This window comes from Lagopus leucura, unplaced genomic scaffold, assembly GCF_019238085.1.
Source record: "Lagopus leucura isolate 7727_CA_CO unplaced genomic scaffold, USGS_WTPT01 Super-Scaffold_797, whole genome shotgun sequence".
NCBI classification, from domain to species: Eukaryota; Metazoa; Chordata; class Aves; order Galliformes; family Phasianidae; genus Lagopus; species Lagopus leucura.
Window position 1 is genome coordinate 2,218,436 of NW_024962259.1, and position 14,227 is coordinate 2,232,662.

The 14,227-nt window shown below is 40.6% G+C and overlaps 1 protein-coding gene across 3 annotated transcripts in view; it reads left to right on the forward strand.

Annotated features, from left to right (window-relative positions):
• The window catches only part of SMURF2 (SMAD specific E3 ubiquitin protein ligase 2), a 56,304-nt gene that overhangs the window by 14,552 nt on the left and 27,525 nt on the right, over nt 1-14,227 (forward strand). For all 3 annotated transcript variants that reach the window (XR_006177753.1, XR_006177754.1, XM_042865048.1), the window contains exons 2-3: nt 9,072-9,110; nt 10,607-10,715. Coding sequence is in view for 1 of the 3 variants with exons in the window: in XM_042865048.1 (XP_042720982.1) it covers nt 9,072-9,110; nt 10,607-10,715 (148 nt within the window). In the remaining 2 variants the exon portion in view is untranslated. The remainder of the gene's footprint in view (nt 1-9,071; nt 9,111-10,606; nt 10,716-14,227) is intronic.

Genomic DNA, 14,227 nt, shown 5'->3' on the forward strand with positions numbered 1-14,227 from the left:
GGTGCCTGCAGCTCCTGCTAGCCAGGACCGGGGTTAGCTGCAGGTGCCTCTTGTCTGAAGGCCTTTTGAAAATTCAGGGCATTTTTGTCTGGTTTGTAATTAGATCATGAATTTCTTTTGTTGTTGCCTCCATTATAGCTCATTCAGAGGGTGGAGAGTTTCACTGCAGTGAGACAAATCCCAGCGCTCTGCTTCTTATTAGCGAGGTTCTTTCCCCCCAGCACATTAACATAGGTACATGGAATAGATCAGAACAGAGCTATGATTTGTTACCTCTGTTAGCTTTCTGCCCCACTCCTGTGCTTATCAAAGGAGGCTGAGAAATCTGTGGCTAAATTTCCATGTTAAATTTATTTACTCATCCTCAGAGGAAGAATCCCATGTTTGCTAAATATTTGGGGGCATGCGACCTGATAATTTGGGACTAATTACTGCAGTCTACCCTGGGCCTTGCTTAAAAACTAACTGCTGGGATTTGTAACAAGTTTTTAAGGACTGAGGTAAGAATTCAGCATAATGATTCTGAAGAGATTGAGGTAAAATGTCCCCTTTTTCTGAGATCTTAAATACTGTTTTATTTCTGCATTTCTAGGATAATAGAATTAATGCTCACAAAATGCTCGTACTTCTCTCACATCTGAATATAATAACCACATCTGCAGGTTTCAGACTACTTAATTTTGGTGACTTTGTTGTGGTGTTTTGTTTTTTTTTTTTGAGGAATTATGTTTTTGATACTGCAGGAAGGTGAATTACATTTGATTGCAATTGAAAAGATCATGCAGTAAAGCTGACGGGCACACTGGTTTGTAAGGAGTTTGTTTCCCACCCTGTGTTTATTGGTGGACAATTTTATGCAGTCTACAAATGTGAGAAACAGAAGGGATGGCTTTTGAAACACATCATTGACTACTGACAGCTTTTTTTTTCCCCCCAAATATTTAACACTTTCTGATTTCAAGATGTAGACTTTTGTGCCCAATAATGAACCAGCATGGTATTTAGTGCTTGTAAGTGGTCTGTTTAGGATGACTTCTTGATACAATAGTGCTGTTTCAGATTGTGCAAAATGGGCGAGATGTGAGCATTAGGTCATTTTTTGTAGTAGGGTGGAGAAGTTAAGTGGAATTCCTAGTGTATGAAAGTTATGTGTTAGAAACATCCTGGCTGGTCTGAGAGGCTCCATGCACACTAAACCAGGAAATGCAAATATTCGCAATAGCCTTTGTTTTCTTAAAGTTTCCCACGTGTTTCTTCTGCTTGGGGCTGTGATTGAACCCCTATCTTCCACATCCCCCCAGTGGGGATGGTGCAGTACTATTCCATGCAGATTAATTTGCCTATTTGGTATTTAGCTTTAAAAAAATTTGTATATCTTCAGGTTTTGCCTCTACATATTCCGCTCTGCTGGTTTAAACCTCTGTGTCAGACTTGCAAGCCTTCTGCTGACACTGACAGTGCTGGGGGAGGACTGCCACCTTCACAGCAAAAGTGGCAGCATCATTTCTTTCCTTCCCTCCTGACGGGCGTATCAAATAAACTGGACACATGAATAGGCTTAATGACGTGCGTGGCAGCCGGCCCATCGCTGAATGAAGCTAGGAAATGTGAATGCATTACTTGCTCCAACCAAGAATGCGATGGTGTCGGGTTTTTTGTGTTCTGTTTTACTTTTGGCTTAGAGTGGAATAGGGGAGGAGAAGTGGAAAAGGAAGCCTTTTGTTTACAGTAAAACAATACTGTGAAGTAGACATCGTGATGTTAAAACAGGAGTCTAAACATGGCAAATCTCGGCAGGCTCCATGTGGCCGCAGCCATGGCAGGCACAGGCTGCCCAGCCCTCGTCCTGCTGCTGCTCCTCCTATGGGAATTTACAGCAGCGTTTTGTTATTGCACGAGGTGAATGATTTGTTGTCCTGTTTCTATTCTGTCATACAATACGTATTTATTATCGCTTCTTCCACAATAAATACATGGTGTTTGTCATCTCATCTTTAATCTCCATGAGTTGCGTTCAAGGAAAATGTGGGTCAGGAATTCTAAAATGAGTTAAATGCAGCCTTCTGCTGCAGGCAACATTTCATACAGTGAATCTGCAGCAAAGAAAAGTTACTGTTGGTTTCTGTCACATTTTGCACTAAATTGTATTATTTAGGACTTTGTTTCACATCTCAGCAATCCGTACTGGCGTTTGGTGTTTGAATGTAGATTATGGTGCTTCTGTTTGTTTAGTCCCAAAGGTATCATTGCAATTTGTTGAGACAGAATTCAGAGTGACAGCGCTCACAAGCAGGTGCCTGTGATCCTTTGAAATGGGTTTCATTTTACGTGCAGTGTATCAAGGGTTTAGCGTCTGGCTTATGTTGAATTTGAACTTGCAGGAATGCGTTTATGGGATAATTTAGAATTTTAACAATTATTAAAGGAAATTCTTGTTACAAGAGCTTTTCTTATGCTAAGAATACCCTAGTAGGTATTTAAAAAGTGTATTTAAAAGCTGTATACCTTGTGTTTGTATATCAGCCTAATATCCTAAATAATGGATTAATGTAACTTGGTACATTTGTTTGTCACCCTGATTTATCAGTACCTTAATACCACTTCACAAAAGCGTTGGTAGTTCTGAATTGTTCTAATGTGCGTTCCAAGTAAGAAGAGGCAACTGGAATAGGGATGTGATTCTAAATTTAGGTTTTATAATCCTGAAAGTGAATTGTAAAATAGTTTTCTACCAGTGTGAGCAGTGTGCATGTTGTGAGCGTAGAGGGAGATGTCAGCTCCAGACAGTTGTGCCTGTTAAGAAGCTGCCAGCCCTTCCAACTTGTCCTGGGGCAGAAGGGAGCACGGTATGCATTTCCTAATTCAGGGAGAAAAGACATGCAGATGAAACAGTCAGTGATGGTGATTCCAGGCCTACCTGGCTGCTTCCCTTCAGGAAGACAGCGGTGCTTGGCTGGTCCTCCAGAGTTCACACCTGGTTTAATGGCAGTCGCCACTGGTTTGTTGCCCAGCCCTGGGGGAGATGGGCATCCCTCTGCTTGTTGTTTGGGTCCTCCGTCTCAGCACGTGCTGCCTCTGGCCAGCATCTGAGTTTATTCCTGTTTTGTGCTGATTCTTCTTTAGTACTCAATGGGTTATCCTGAATTCGTGCTGTATGCTGGGACTCCAAAAGAGAAGATGTTACCACGTAAAGGCAAAGCACTCTTAAAGCAGTTGTGTGTGTGCTTGCTAGAGTGCTTTGTTCAGTGCTTTGATTCTGTGCTTCTGTGTGCTTTGGGAAATAAAAATAGTAGTCTGAGGTTTTAAGATTGTCTCTCTCAGAACATGGAGCTGATAGCTACTTATTTTGATATCCTGATGGCAAAAAATGCTTCCTTTATATATCTATCTGTATTTAGTAAATGTCTGAAACTGCATAGCAGAGTCAGAAGTTAAACTATCAGTCTGCTTAAAAATGAAAATCTGGGTTTTAGAACTGCAAAACTCACTGGTCTGGAGTGTGTTTTCACAGCACAGCTGCAGGTTACTGTCAGAATTGTAGTCCAGCCTCTCCTCGCCTCCTCTGTTGCTTCCTTGCATTAAGCTCCACTGATGGCATGGCTGCAGGGTAAGTCAGTGCAGCTCTTGGAGCCAGTGGAAAACTAATCCATCTCCCCAGAAGGTTAGCTTTCTGTTAAGCCAGTTCAGCTTCCTGATCTACCTTGCATCCATAGGCTTGCTAGACCTGATTTGAGAGAGGAACAGCTGCAGCTTTCCTGATTGCTAGGTGCAACCTGAAACCTTCCAGCACGTGTTGATTAGTGATCAGGGTTGGAATAATAGTCATAATAGTCAGCTGCTGCTGTTTTAGGCACTTCATGCCTCAATACCTTCTGAACTCAGAACTCCTATGCACCTGTAAAACATTTCTTTGTTAGGTTTACTTTAAATTTGTGTGTCCCTTCTTGATGAGAATCAATTGTAATCTTCTTAAAATGCACAAATTTCATTAACTTGAAAGGAAATTCTTACCTGATGATTGTGGTCATTTAGTTTGTTCATCTGCAGGAGAAAAAGATAACAAAAAACTTTTCAAAGGAAATGAAAATTGAAAGGAAATGAAACTTAAAAGGAATCCCCAGAGATAATTGTAAAATAAAATTTAATGTGAGCAGTTGGATAAACAGTTTCATTTTAAAACCTTAACTGAGAAAGCAATTAGCTCAATAGCTGTAGTTACAAATCTGTATGGCATTATTTACAGCTCTCTTTGTATTGAAGACCTCCTGTTTTATATCTTCCCATGTGGGAATTAAAGCAGATCCAAGGAGGGAGGGAGAGCAGGAAAATAAAAGTTGCTCAGCAGTTTGCCAGCAATGGCTGCAAACAGTAGGAATTTGTTTGAAATGTTTAAGCATTGAGCTATGCTGCTGGAACCTGTGCACAGCGCATGGTTTGCCCCTCTCAGATGTTTTTCTAAGAAAACAACATTGCGAAGTTGTATGCAATCTGAGGAGAAGTGTAATGTCAGCCACAGGTTCAGAACAGCCCAGTGATTGCTGTGTCTCAGGGACAGCAATGTGGAAGCCAGGAGGGGTGTGCTGGTGGTGTGTCCCTCCCTCTCCCTGCCCCCAGAGCAGGCTCATTCCAATCAGCAGTGTAATTGGAATGCAACCACAGTCTGGAGGAGGAAGGGGAATTTTTGGCAAGAAGAGACAGAGCAGTTGGGAGCTTTATTCAGATTAAAGCATAGACGACCATTCATTATCAGTACAACACGCATTAGCAACAGCATAGCATTGTGTTTCTACAGCTGGGACTTATTTTAGTGATTGTATTGCACTGCATATTACATGCAAACAACTGGGATCTGATCACAAAAAGCAATGCTAATGGATTTCATTAAAAGATGGTGTTTCTGTAGGGGGAAGAAAGACTTGTCTTCAAAATGAGCTATTGTGGTAGAAATTGATAGGCAGCCTGTCCTTCTCCCCCCTATCCCATGGGTTCCGTATCTTCTGGAATAAGCACTTTTTCTGGGAGAAAAGCCCTTGGGTTAAAAAACAAAAAAATACACCCAGAAATTACAGTGCTAAAACTTGAACTCTGGAGAGGGCTGAATTAGTTCTACGATGGTGATGACACTGAAATGACAGAACATCAGTAAACACAGCCTTGGCTTTGGACCTACTCGTTTTCTTCCTCCGCAGAGCTCTGGGCTGCCACTGGCACAGCAGTGCTCACCCAGCAGAGCCTGATGGGCATTGTTCTCTTTCTCAGTCACGTACTGAATGTTAAATGCATTGATCATGTGTTTCCTTATCTTTGTGTGCTTGCTTTCATGGACATTCGTGACTACTTCTTATTTTCTTTCTTTTCTTCTTGTATCTTTCGTCCAAAATATCAATCTCTCCAATACACGTTTAAAAATTACTCTATAGGATAGCTTAAGAATTAATACAGTTTGTGATGTGTTTTAAAATTTCAGTGTCACTATTGTCCATAGCATGTGTAGAATGACATCTTAAGGCATGATACTGAGGTATGTACTGAACACACAGCATGTAAACCTGACGTGTGTGTTTGTCTTGGCACACGAACGTTGTTCCTTCATGTTGGGATAGTGGTGTTCTCTTTTCTGTAGACTTCCCAGGAAGTCTGCAATAGATACAAAACATAGGTATCCACTGACTCACTGATAATTTGTGATGAATGCTTTATCTACTTATGTGTACTGGAAGCCATTAATGTCTTTTGATGATGCACTGCTGGTACAGTGCTCCTCCTTCTTTTTCAAACCAGTGTTGATAGATATGGGTGCTGGTTTGTATTCCAGTTTCTGAAAAAGTTCAGTGTAAGTTTAAATAGCTTCGTACTTTTTTCTGCTTCCGAATAATTTTAATAAGAATGTTACTTGTACATGTTAGTTCTAAAACAAATAATATCCTTTTGTGGCCTGTAGAGGGTCTGTTAATGGTGCAGCTGCATAGATCTGGTAATGATGGGTGTTTCATTCATTGCATGGGGCTCAAATCAGCATTTGCACTTGGCTCTTTGAGGAATAACATGACCTTTCTTTGGTTCTTTCTGTTTTTGGAATCTTTGGCTGAAATTTAACATAGGACAGAGGTCTTAAAGATAAGTAAGCCCTGTGAGTTTCATGAGAATTGCTGAGACCTGTCGCAGTGACCTGAACAGAGAGGAAAAAGCTGCAGCAGGAGATGAGGTGTTGGTAGATCACTGCAGAGCCTGCGTGGGAGAGCAGCCATGTGAGTGCCCTGCCACTGGGAAAAGCTTCAGCTGTAGCTTTCAGACAACAGTAAAACATCAATCCATAGGAAATGAACTTCCTTCGTTTTTATTCTCAGGGAGCTATTAATCAGTCGGTTATCAGAATATTCAGAACAGGTCTAATGCAGTGTTGAAATGGTTAGAAAAATGGAGCATAAACCACGGTACGTTTCCCATCAGTGGGAAAACATGCAGAAGTCCTGAGGCAGATTGGAACTCCAGACATGGAAGAAGATTGTTTCATTTAGAAGTGAGCTGATGCTGCTGGGATTTTTTTTATGTGGAAATACCTGGTAGAAAGGGTGTACCTAAGAGGCAGTTTCTCATGTGCCTCCTGTTTGCTAACCTGATAAGGCAGAATAAAGACTGATTAGTCAGAATCAGTGCGGTTACTAGGAGAGAACTTGGGCCATAGTATGAGTTTCTTCACTAATGGCTAATTGTTGGGGAAACAGTTATTAGTTTGTATATTGTGCAACATGAGGCACTGGTTAAATTGCACTGACAGAATTGATTAATATTTTGAAAGCAAGTTTTCATAATCCATTAACCTTCTGATTTCTTTCTGAAAAGACTCGTCAAATCTCTTTTATTTGGGGCATTTTGCAATTTCTGGAGCATATGGTCTGCCCACTGTGCTGGAGATGAATTTTGCCTCAACTGTCATTTAGAATCTTTGGCTTCACTTGACAGATCCCATTTTTTGCAGTGGATGAAATTATGCAAGTAGTAATTTTCTGATATGTTTAAGAAAGTGACCATCTAGATAAGCATCTGCTTTATATGAAGATTTCTATACCACTGGATGAAAGATGCCTTGGGTGAGTGGTGTTTGTTGACAGCTGTCAGGCTGAGGATATTCCTGTTTTAATAAAATCTTAAGGAATTGCAGGTGCATTTCTCTAAGTTTCTGTTATTATCTATTTCCTTCAATGTCTTTTAAGTTATCAGCTGCTTATAAATGGAGCAGTGGTTAAATTGCTGGGCATCTGGAGGCCTGTGGGGTTCTACCACATCATCCTGCAGGCATTATACGATAGATTCGTGGAGCAGACTGTGGTGCTATAGTCTTCTTGTTGCACATGTTGAACTCCAGGTATCAGCAGCACCGAACATGTTTGGCACGTTATCAGTGTGGTACCATCTGTTGACTGTTTATAGTGAGACTTATTGGGTGAAAATCCCTTAAATACAGTAATGTTTTAGGAGGCCCGTTGTGTCTTTGAGCTGAAAAACTATTTCTTGACCCTTTTCGTCTTTAGAAGGAGCAACTGATAACAACCTGGCACCAGTCCTTTTACTTCAGATTGACAGTATTGTTGTTAGCATCCCACTGCATTAAGCTAATTTGCTGAAACTTTCCTGGGAACTTACATATGCCTTTCCTATAGTGTGTGCCAGTGCACAGGAGATTGTTTTATGATCACCTGCAGTCACTAATGAATATCCCCTTCTGTATCATGGAACACAGACATTTGTTAGACCTGAGCAGAGTTTTAGTGAGACTTTACAGTGTTGAATTCCTTTGGAAAGTGCTTTCACTACGTTATTATCTCTATGAACGTGGCCACATAAAAATTGGGGAAGCCTTCATTCCACTGACGTAAAATAATATGTAAATATGTAACTTGGACTGAGCTAGCATGCAAGGCTATTCAGGATGGTGCTTCTCTGCCCCACTGTGGAAGTCTCCACGACATACGAGAGAATGTGGGGGATCTGTGGGGGACCTTCCATAGGGAAAGCCTGAAATGCTTGGGGTTGGTGGCTGTGGGATGCACTGACTGGGTGCTCCTTTCTCTCTTGTGTTTCCTGGTAGTGACAAATACTGGAGGTCTCATTAAAAAAATGTCAAAGGGGCTCCTATATCGAGGAGTCTTCTGCAGCATTGATTCCAACCACATACTTCCATGTTTTCTTTTTTCACTCAGTACTCTGGAATCTTTCTGTGTTACCCATTAAGTGTTTTAGTGTTTTGCAGGGGAATCTAATAGTTCCTGCTTGCTAAACCTGCCATAATGAATAAGTGTGTGTAGTTGAATAGCAGTGCGATTTGTGAGAAGTCTTGTGTGTGTACTTTGGCACTGTTATATGAAAGTTGTCTCCTTTTATAGATGTATTTTTTTCACCTCCATTTTTATATACTCCATTCTTATTTCCCCCTTGGTATTTTTGGTGGAGAAGTACAGATGTTCCTTCCTATTTACATAATCAAAAAAGCTGCCCAAAATGTTCAGCTTCTACAATAATACATATTTTTGGAGCTATGAAACTTTAGTGTTACAATTTAGCCTGCTCCACCCTGATGTTCTTTCAGGTAAAAAAAAAAATAAATTTTCTTATCTTACATGGAAAGTAAATACAAAAGCCAAGACCACCTCGTGCACTCTTCTGTGGTCAGAAAGCTGTGAGCGTTCTGCAGGGCACAAGAGCTCGTGTTGTTTGTGCCCCCGTGTGCTGAGCTCGTTAGGACTGATCTGGTTCCCTCAATAGGTAAAGGTAGGAAGGAGCAGCTCCAGTTGGCACCGGGGAGAAAAACGCATGCGATGCTGCTGCCAGAGGAGAGCACGGCTGTGTGGCTTCCCTGCAATCTGCCCACAGGTGAACTGCCAAAAGCTGACACTTCTGGCTCAGCTTTCCGGAATTATTTTACATGATAATAGAAATGGTGTAGGTGCACAATTCTTTTATGTTCGTTCCTGTTGTTTTGAGCAGGATTTTCTGGTATGCTGGGCAAGTAAATTAACGCTGTTGGTATTAATAACCAGAAACTTAATTTTACATTTCTTGTTTTTCTACAGTACTGTGTGCAAAGAACTTGGTGAAAAAGGACTTTTTCCGTAAGTAGCTGTTCAAGTTTTAAACATTTATAGTTGGGATAAATATTATGCAAGTTCTGTAAATCCCTGTTTGCATGTGATTGCTGTATTTGGTTGGTTGCATTAAGGGGTCTTTCCTGTTTTTGCTCCATTTTATTTCAGGGCTTTTGATTACTTTTTTTTTTTTTTTTCTTGGATGACACAACATTCATAATAATAATTAAAACCAAAATACATTAAAGCTTTCCTTCTCCCCTTGTTTTTTTTTTTTCTTTTTTTTTTAATGGGACTGGGAAACAAACCTACTCTCTCAAGCAAATGATGTTTTTCAGCATTAGTGTCATGTACTTAAAATATAGAAGAACTTTTTGTCCAGCAGTCATATAAGTGCATCTCAATTATTAATTGTATCATAATGCTTACGTACTCTGAAATTATATTTTCATTAATGAGGAGGTGAAGCAGGCAGACAGGAATGTTATTGGCTCTGTAGGCATGCACACACACATCACCTGCCTGCTGCCTTCTTGCTGGGGGTAGGAAGAATTTAAAAGATCAGACCTGAGCTTTGAAGAGAACAGTTCCATACTGCAGCTAAGCCAGTCGGCAGCATGGATCCCAGCAGGCCCCTCCCTGCCTGCACTGCCTTTATCCCCATCTGCCATGTCTGGCACCAGCCCTGGGCCACTGGTGCCAGACTGGCTCTGTCTGAGTCGCCTGAGGAAGCAGAGCTGGTGCAAACCTTACACTACAGAAAAAGCAAATAATGTTTCACCTCTGCAATTCCTGCAGCTGAGTCACTGGGCATGCAGATGAGGGCAGGAATTAGTGTGAGGGAAAAACAGTGTTAGTGGTGAGACCATCCCTTCTGGGGTCAGTTAATAGCTCAGGACAGCAGTTGCAGTAGAGCTAATTGTAGGCTGCTTTGGTCCTGCTTTTTTCCCACCCTCGGCTGTGTCGTCCAGTACTGTCTTTGCATGGGGTTTTGTTAGCAGCTGAACCTGTGCTGAGTATTTCTGAGGTACTAAGATAGGAGAAAATGCAGCAGGAAACGAGCAGAAAAACAATGACGGCCTCAAAAGCATGTATAATCTGCTATAGACAATTTCCTTCAATGCAAATGTCAACTAAAATACTGATTACAGTCGGCCTTTAAAATAGGAAGAGTGCAGTTCTGTTTTCCCTATCTTTTGCTGAATGTTTCATATACCAAAAACTTACTCCATCTTGAATTAAGGAAATTAAGGTGCTCAGAGGCTTCACAGAAAGATTCCCTCCACCCTCCCCCAGGCGTTTGATAGTGATAGAGACTGAGAGAAACTTGTGTGGAATAACTTACAAATCTAGCCATTTCCAGTCCTTAATACATCATGCAATTCTTTTATATCATAGTCAAGAAATATGACTTACTTTTAAAATTGCAGATGGCTTTTATTAACATATGTTTGTTAAAAAAAGCAGTGATGTAGGATTCTGAAGCATCTTGATCCATTTGCTAATTTTTTTCCTTCTCTTAGGACTTCCTGATCCATTTGCTAAGGTTGTGGTGGACGGATCTGGCCAATGCCATTCTACAGATACTGTGAAGAATACACTTGATCCAAAATGGAATCAGCATTATGACCTGTAGGTGGTAACAGTGATAACCAAAGGTTTGAAGTGCAGTCCTCTAAAGTACACAGAAATTATCTGATGTTTGTAATACTGTCCTACTAACAGCCTGGCAAATATCACAGAGTTTATTAGTTTGGGTGAAAAATACATCTGTCAAAATCACATTCTCATTTCCCTCAAAATCTAAATGCTGTACTTGATTTTCTAGTGATGATGTCTGTAACATGCCTTGTACATACTGTAGTATTATCTTATAGTAATATTTTCATATTGACACCTGTAAAGTCAGTAATAGTGTTTTCCTCAAACTGCTCGTTGTATTTTTTTGTAGTACTACACTGTCTTTCTGCTCTGTTTCTTGTTTATTTTTCCAACTTCTGTCTCAGATTCTCTTTTATTACAAATTCTTACGTTGTTATCATTGCTTGAGCATCCTTCTGTGTAGTTGAGCAGTATAATCAGTATGACATGTATATGTTCTGTTTTTCTTCTGTTTTTCTAAAGCATGGAATATGCGATGTAATATGGTTTATTAAAACTTCTACATAGGTTTCTTTGTGCTCATGCATTATATATTTTCTGTCCTTTTTATCAGTGCGTTTTCTCTTTCTTGAAAATGAGGAAGAGAAGTGAAAAGTTCTGCCTCACCATGTCCTTCTTTCTTTCTTTCCAATGCATTGTTCAGATCTTTTTTTTTTTTTCTCTCCCTTGACTCCATTTCATACCTGTGTTCTGTGTTGAAGTTGTCATCAGTTCACCACGGCTCCCACGTATCTGTCTGCTGTTACTTTGAAGTGGTGACAATGCAAGTAAGCCATTGACAGGTGTGGGTTAGAAGGGACTGTAGGTGCTCCATGTTCTCATGATTTGGTTGAATTTTGGAGAAGGAGCAGAAGACATGGGAAACGAGGGAGGAAGTTAACATGCTGTAAGAGTAATGGAAAAAAATAGTAAAACCTTCTGAAAGAACTTCCTTTTTGGTTGCAGTTTTCAAGGAAGGATGAAGAGAAGGTATTTTTGCATTCTTAGCTTAGAAGCAAGACTGTGATCACAGTCTGCATTCTTTTATACAAAACAGGGATAGAAAAGGGGCTCCTAGCAGAACATTTTGTTCTGAGGCAGATTTGGGCCATCTCTGTGTCGTCGTACTTAAAATTAATTGTGCATGTTACTTAAAGTGCACAGTTTTCCTTAAAGGTTCCCAGATCTTCATTTCATTCTTCCATCTAATTTGTGTTTCTGTTGGTGACTGGTGACAAATTGCTCTTAATCAGGTACAGGTATCTGTCTCCTTGCTTAACCTGTATGTTTATAAGATTTGGGGAAGAGCTCCTGCTAGACTGTTGTAAGGAATTTACACTTTTTTTTTTAAACATGACTAGATTTTGCTTAGTTAGGATATTATTTTCAATATAAATTACATGTTCTCTAGGGTTAACTGCTGTGCTCGATTCCAGCAGTTGAGTTCTTTAATGAACAGAAGTATACAGAGCCTTTCTAATCCAGAGTACAATTAATTGTTGTGGCAAGCCTTGTAATTTGAAAGTAATCCTCGCTCTCTCAAAATCTTCATAATCATTTATCCCATTTTATTGTTATTGTCTTGCTTGTCATCCTTTACTCTATAGAAACTTATTTTCATTTATAAATACCTGCAGTTAGTCTTCAGTTCCTCTTTGAAGCAATAAAAGATCAATTGTTTGAGCTACAACAGCTCACTGTCTGTCTTTTATTTTAGATATACTTTTAATATACTTAGGGTCAGGTCTCAGCTCTTGATCTGAACCAGATAATTAGGTAATGAACTACTCCTTTTTTGGGGAAAAAAAAATTAGTAAAAATAGTAACCAGTCTACTGCCAAGCACCTGATGGAAGACCTCGTAGGCTGCAGGGATTCATTTTCTCATTCTTTGAAAGTAATAGTGTATTAGGTTTTTAAAACTTCCTAATGTTTACCCTGACAACACACCACTGCATGGGAACGCTGGTCTGACTTACAGCACTTCCACTGTTACAGGAAATACTTTGCACACCAAGCATAACCCGTGGAGTCTTGGTGGCAGAATGCCTGCTTGCCTGCTTCTGCCCCCACAGAGCATAGGAAATCCACCAGAGGAAGGTGGAGTTATGTAGATTTTTTCTTTTTTTCTGAAGTCCTGCTTTTCTTCCTACCATTTTTGAATGACTGCAGTAGTTTTACATGCAGTAAAGTTGTTCTCTTTGTAATTGCATTCATTGAAGTCCCCTGTATGGGATTTGTGTAACAGGTTAACACCGCTTCTAATCTTGTGTACCACATAATAGTGTATGAAAATGGCCCACTAAGATGGATCTGTTGCAGTGTGTTTATGGAATAATGTCTGAATTAGCTGGCTAAGTCCAAGGGAATTTTGTTTTGTTAACCTGGTTCAGCATAATAGATACTCTGTTGTATAAGATGTTTTTAAAGAATTCTTTAGTGTTATAAAGAACAAAAAAAGTTTTGTTTTTGCCTTACATGGTCCTTAATTTCTTATTGTGAAAGAAAGCAGCTGAATTAGTTAGATGCTGTGATTCTTAAGTCTGGATGGGTGTGTGTAGAGGGGGAAATGTGAGATGCCTTCCAGAAAGAAATTACCAAATAGTTGCTGTCTGAATGCAGTTTAATGTTAGCAAAATACCACGCTTGCCCTGGATGTATTCCCTTCCTTATTTTCAGGCTTGTTTGTGCTTTCCCTATTGTTAAGGGCTCTTCTCAAAGCTTTGAATAACCAGACTTTGTGTCTACGCATCTTCTTGCACTAAAAGCATTCAAATGCTATTTAAACCATACCCAATTGCTTTTGTTCCCTTCCTCACCCTTGTCCCATAGTTGCAGTCTCTCCCGCAGCTTTCCCACTCTCACCTATTCTCTCTAGCCTGTTCCAGCCTTCTCTATCAGCCTCTACCCTTATAGCACAGCAAACTCTAAAAGATATTTGTGCCATAGTCTGCTCCTTGACCCCTCCTTGCTCTGTGGCCTTCCAGTCTGCGCCCCAAGATTCTAGCAAGGATTCATGGCTTTTCCTCCTTGTTGCACCTCTCCAATTCACTGTAGCTTCTCCCAGCTGCTGTGACTACTGCACTCCCCAGCATCTCCTTGCTGCAAGTTCAAGTGCTGTTCTGTGCCTCTGCCTTCTCAAGCTGCAGCACTGCCCCAAGCAGAACCACCACTCTCCCTTACCATCACCGTGTAACAGTCTGGTCTCCTTGATGTGGCTGTTTAGACTGATGTGGTGAAGCTTTTGCCCTCTGCATTCAGGTGGAAGTGTTGCTGGCTCTGGCAGATCTGGCTGTTCCAGCTCGAGCATGGCAGATATGTGTCTTTGCTGAACCTTTGAGGTGTGTCTGTTGTGCAGTAGGAGCTCTTCTGCCTGCTGTTTGCTTGCTGCAGCTGCTTTACAGTGTTTTTTAGGCTTAATTCAGTGTTGGGTTGGGTCGTATCAAGGATGGGAAGAAGAGCAGGCAGCCAGTGCCATGTGTACATGCTGTATTCCTGCCCCAG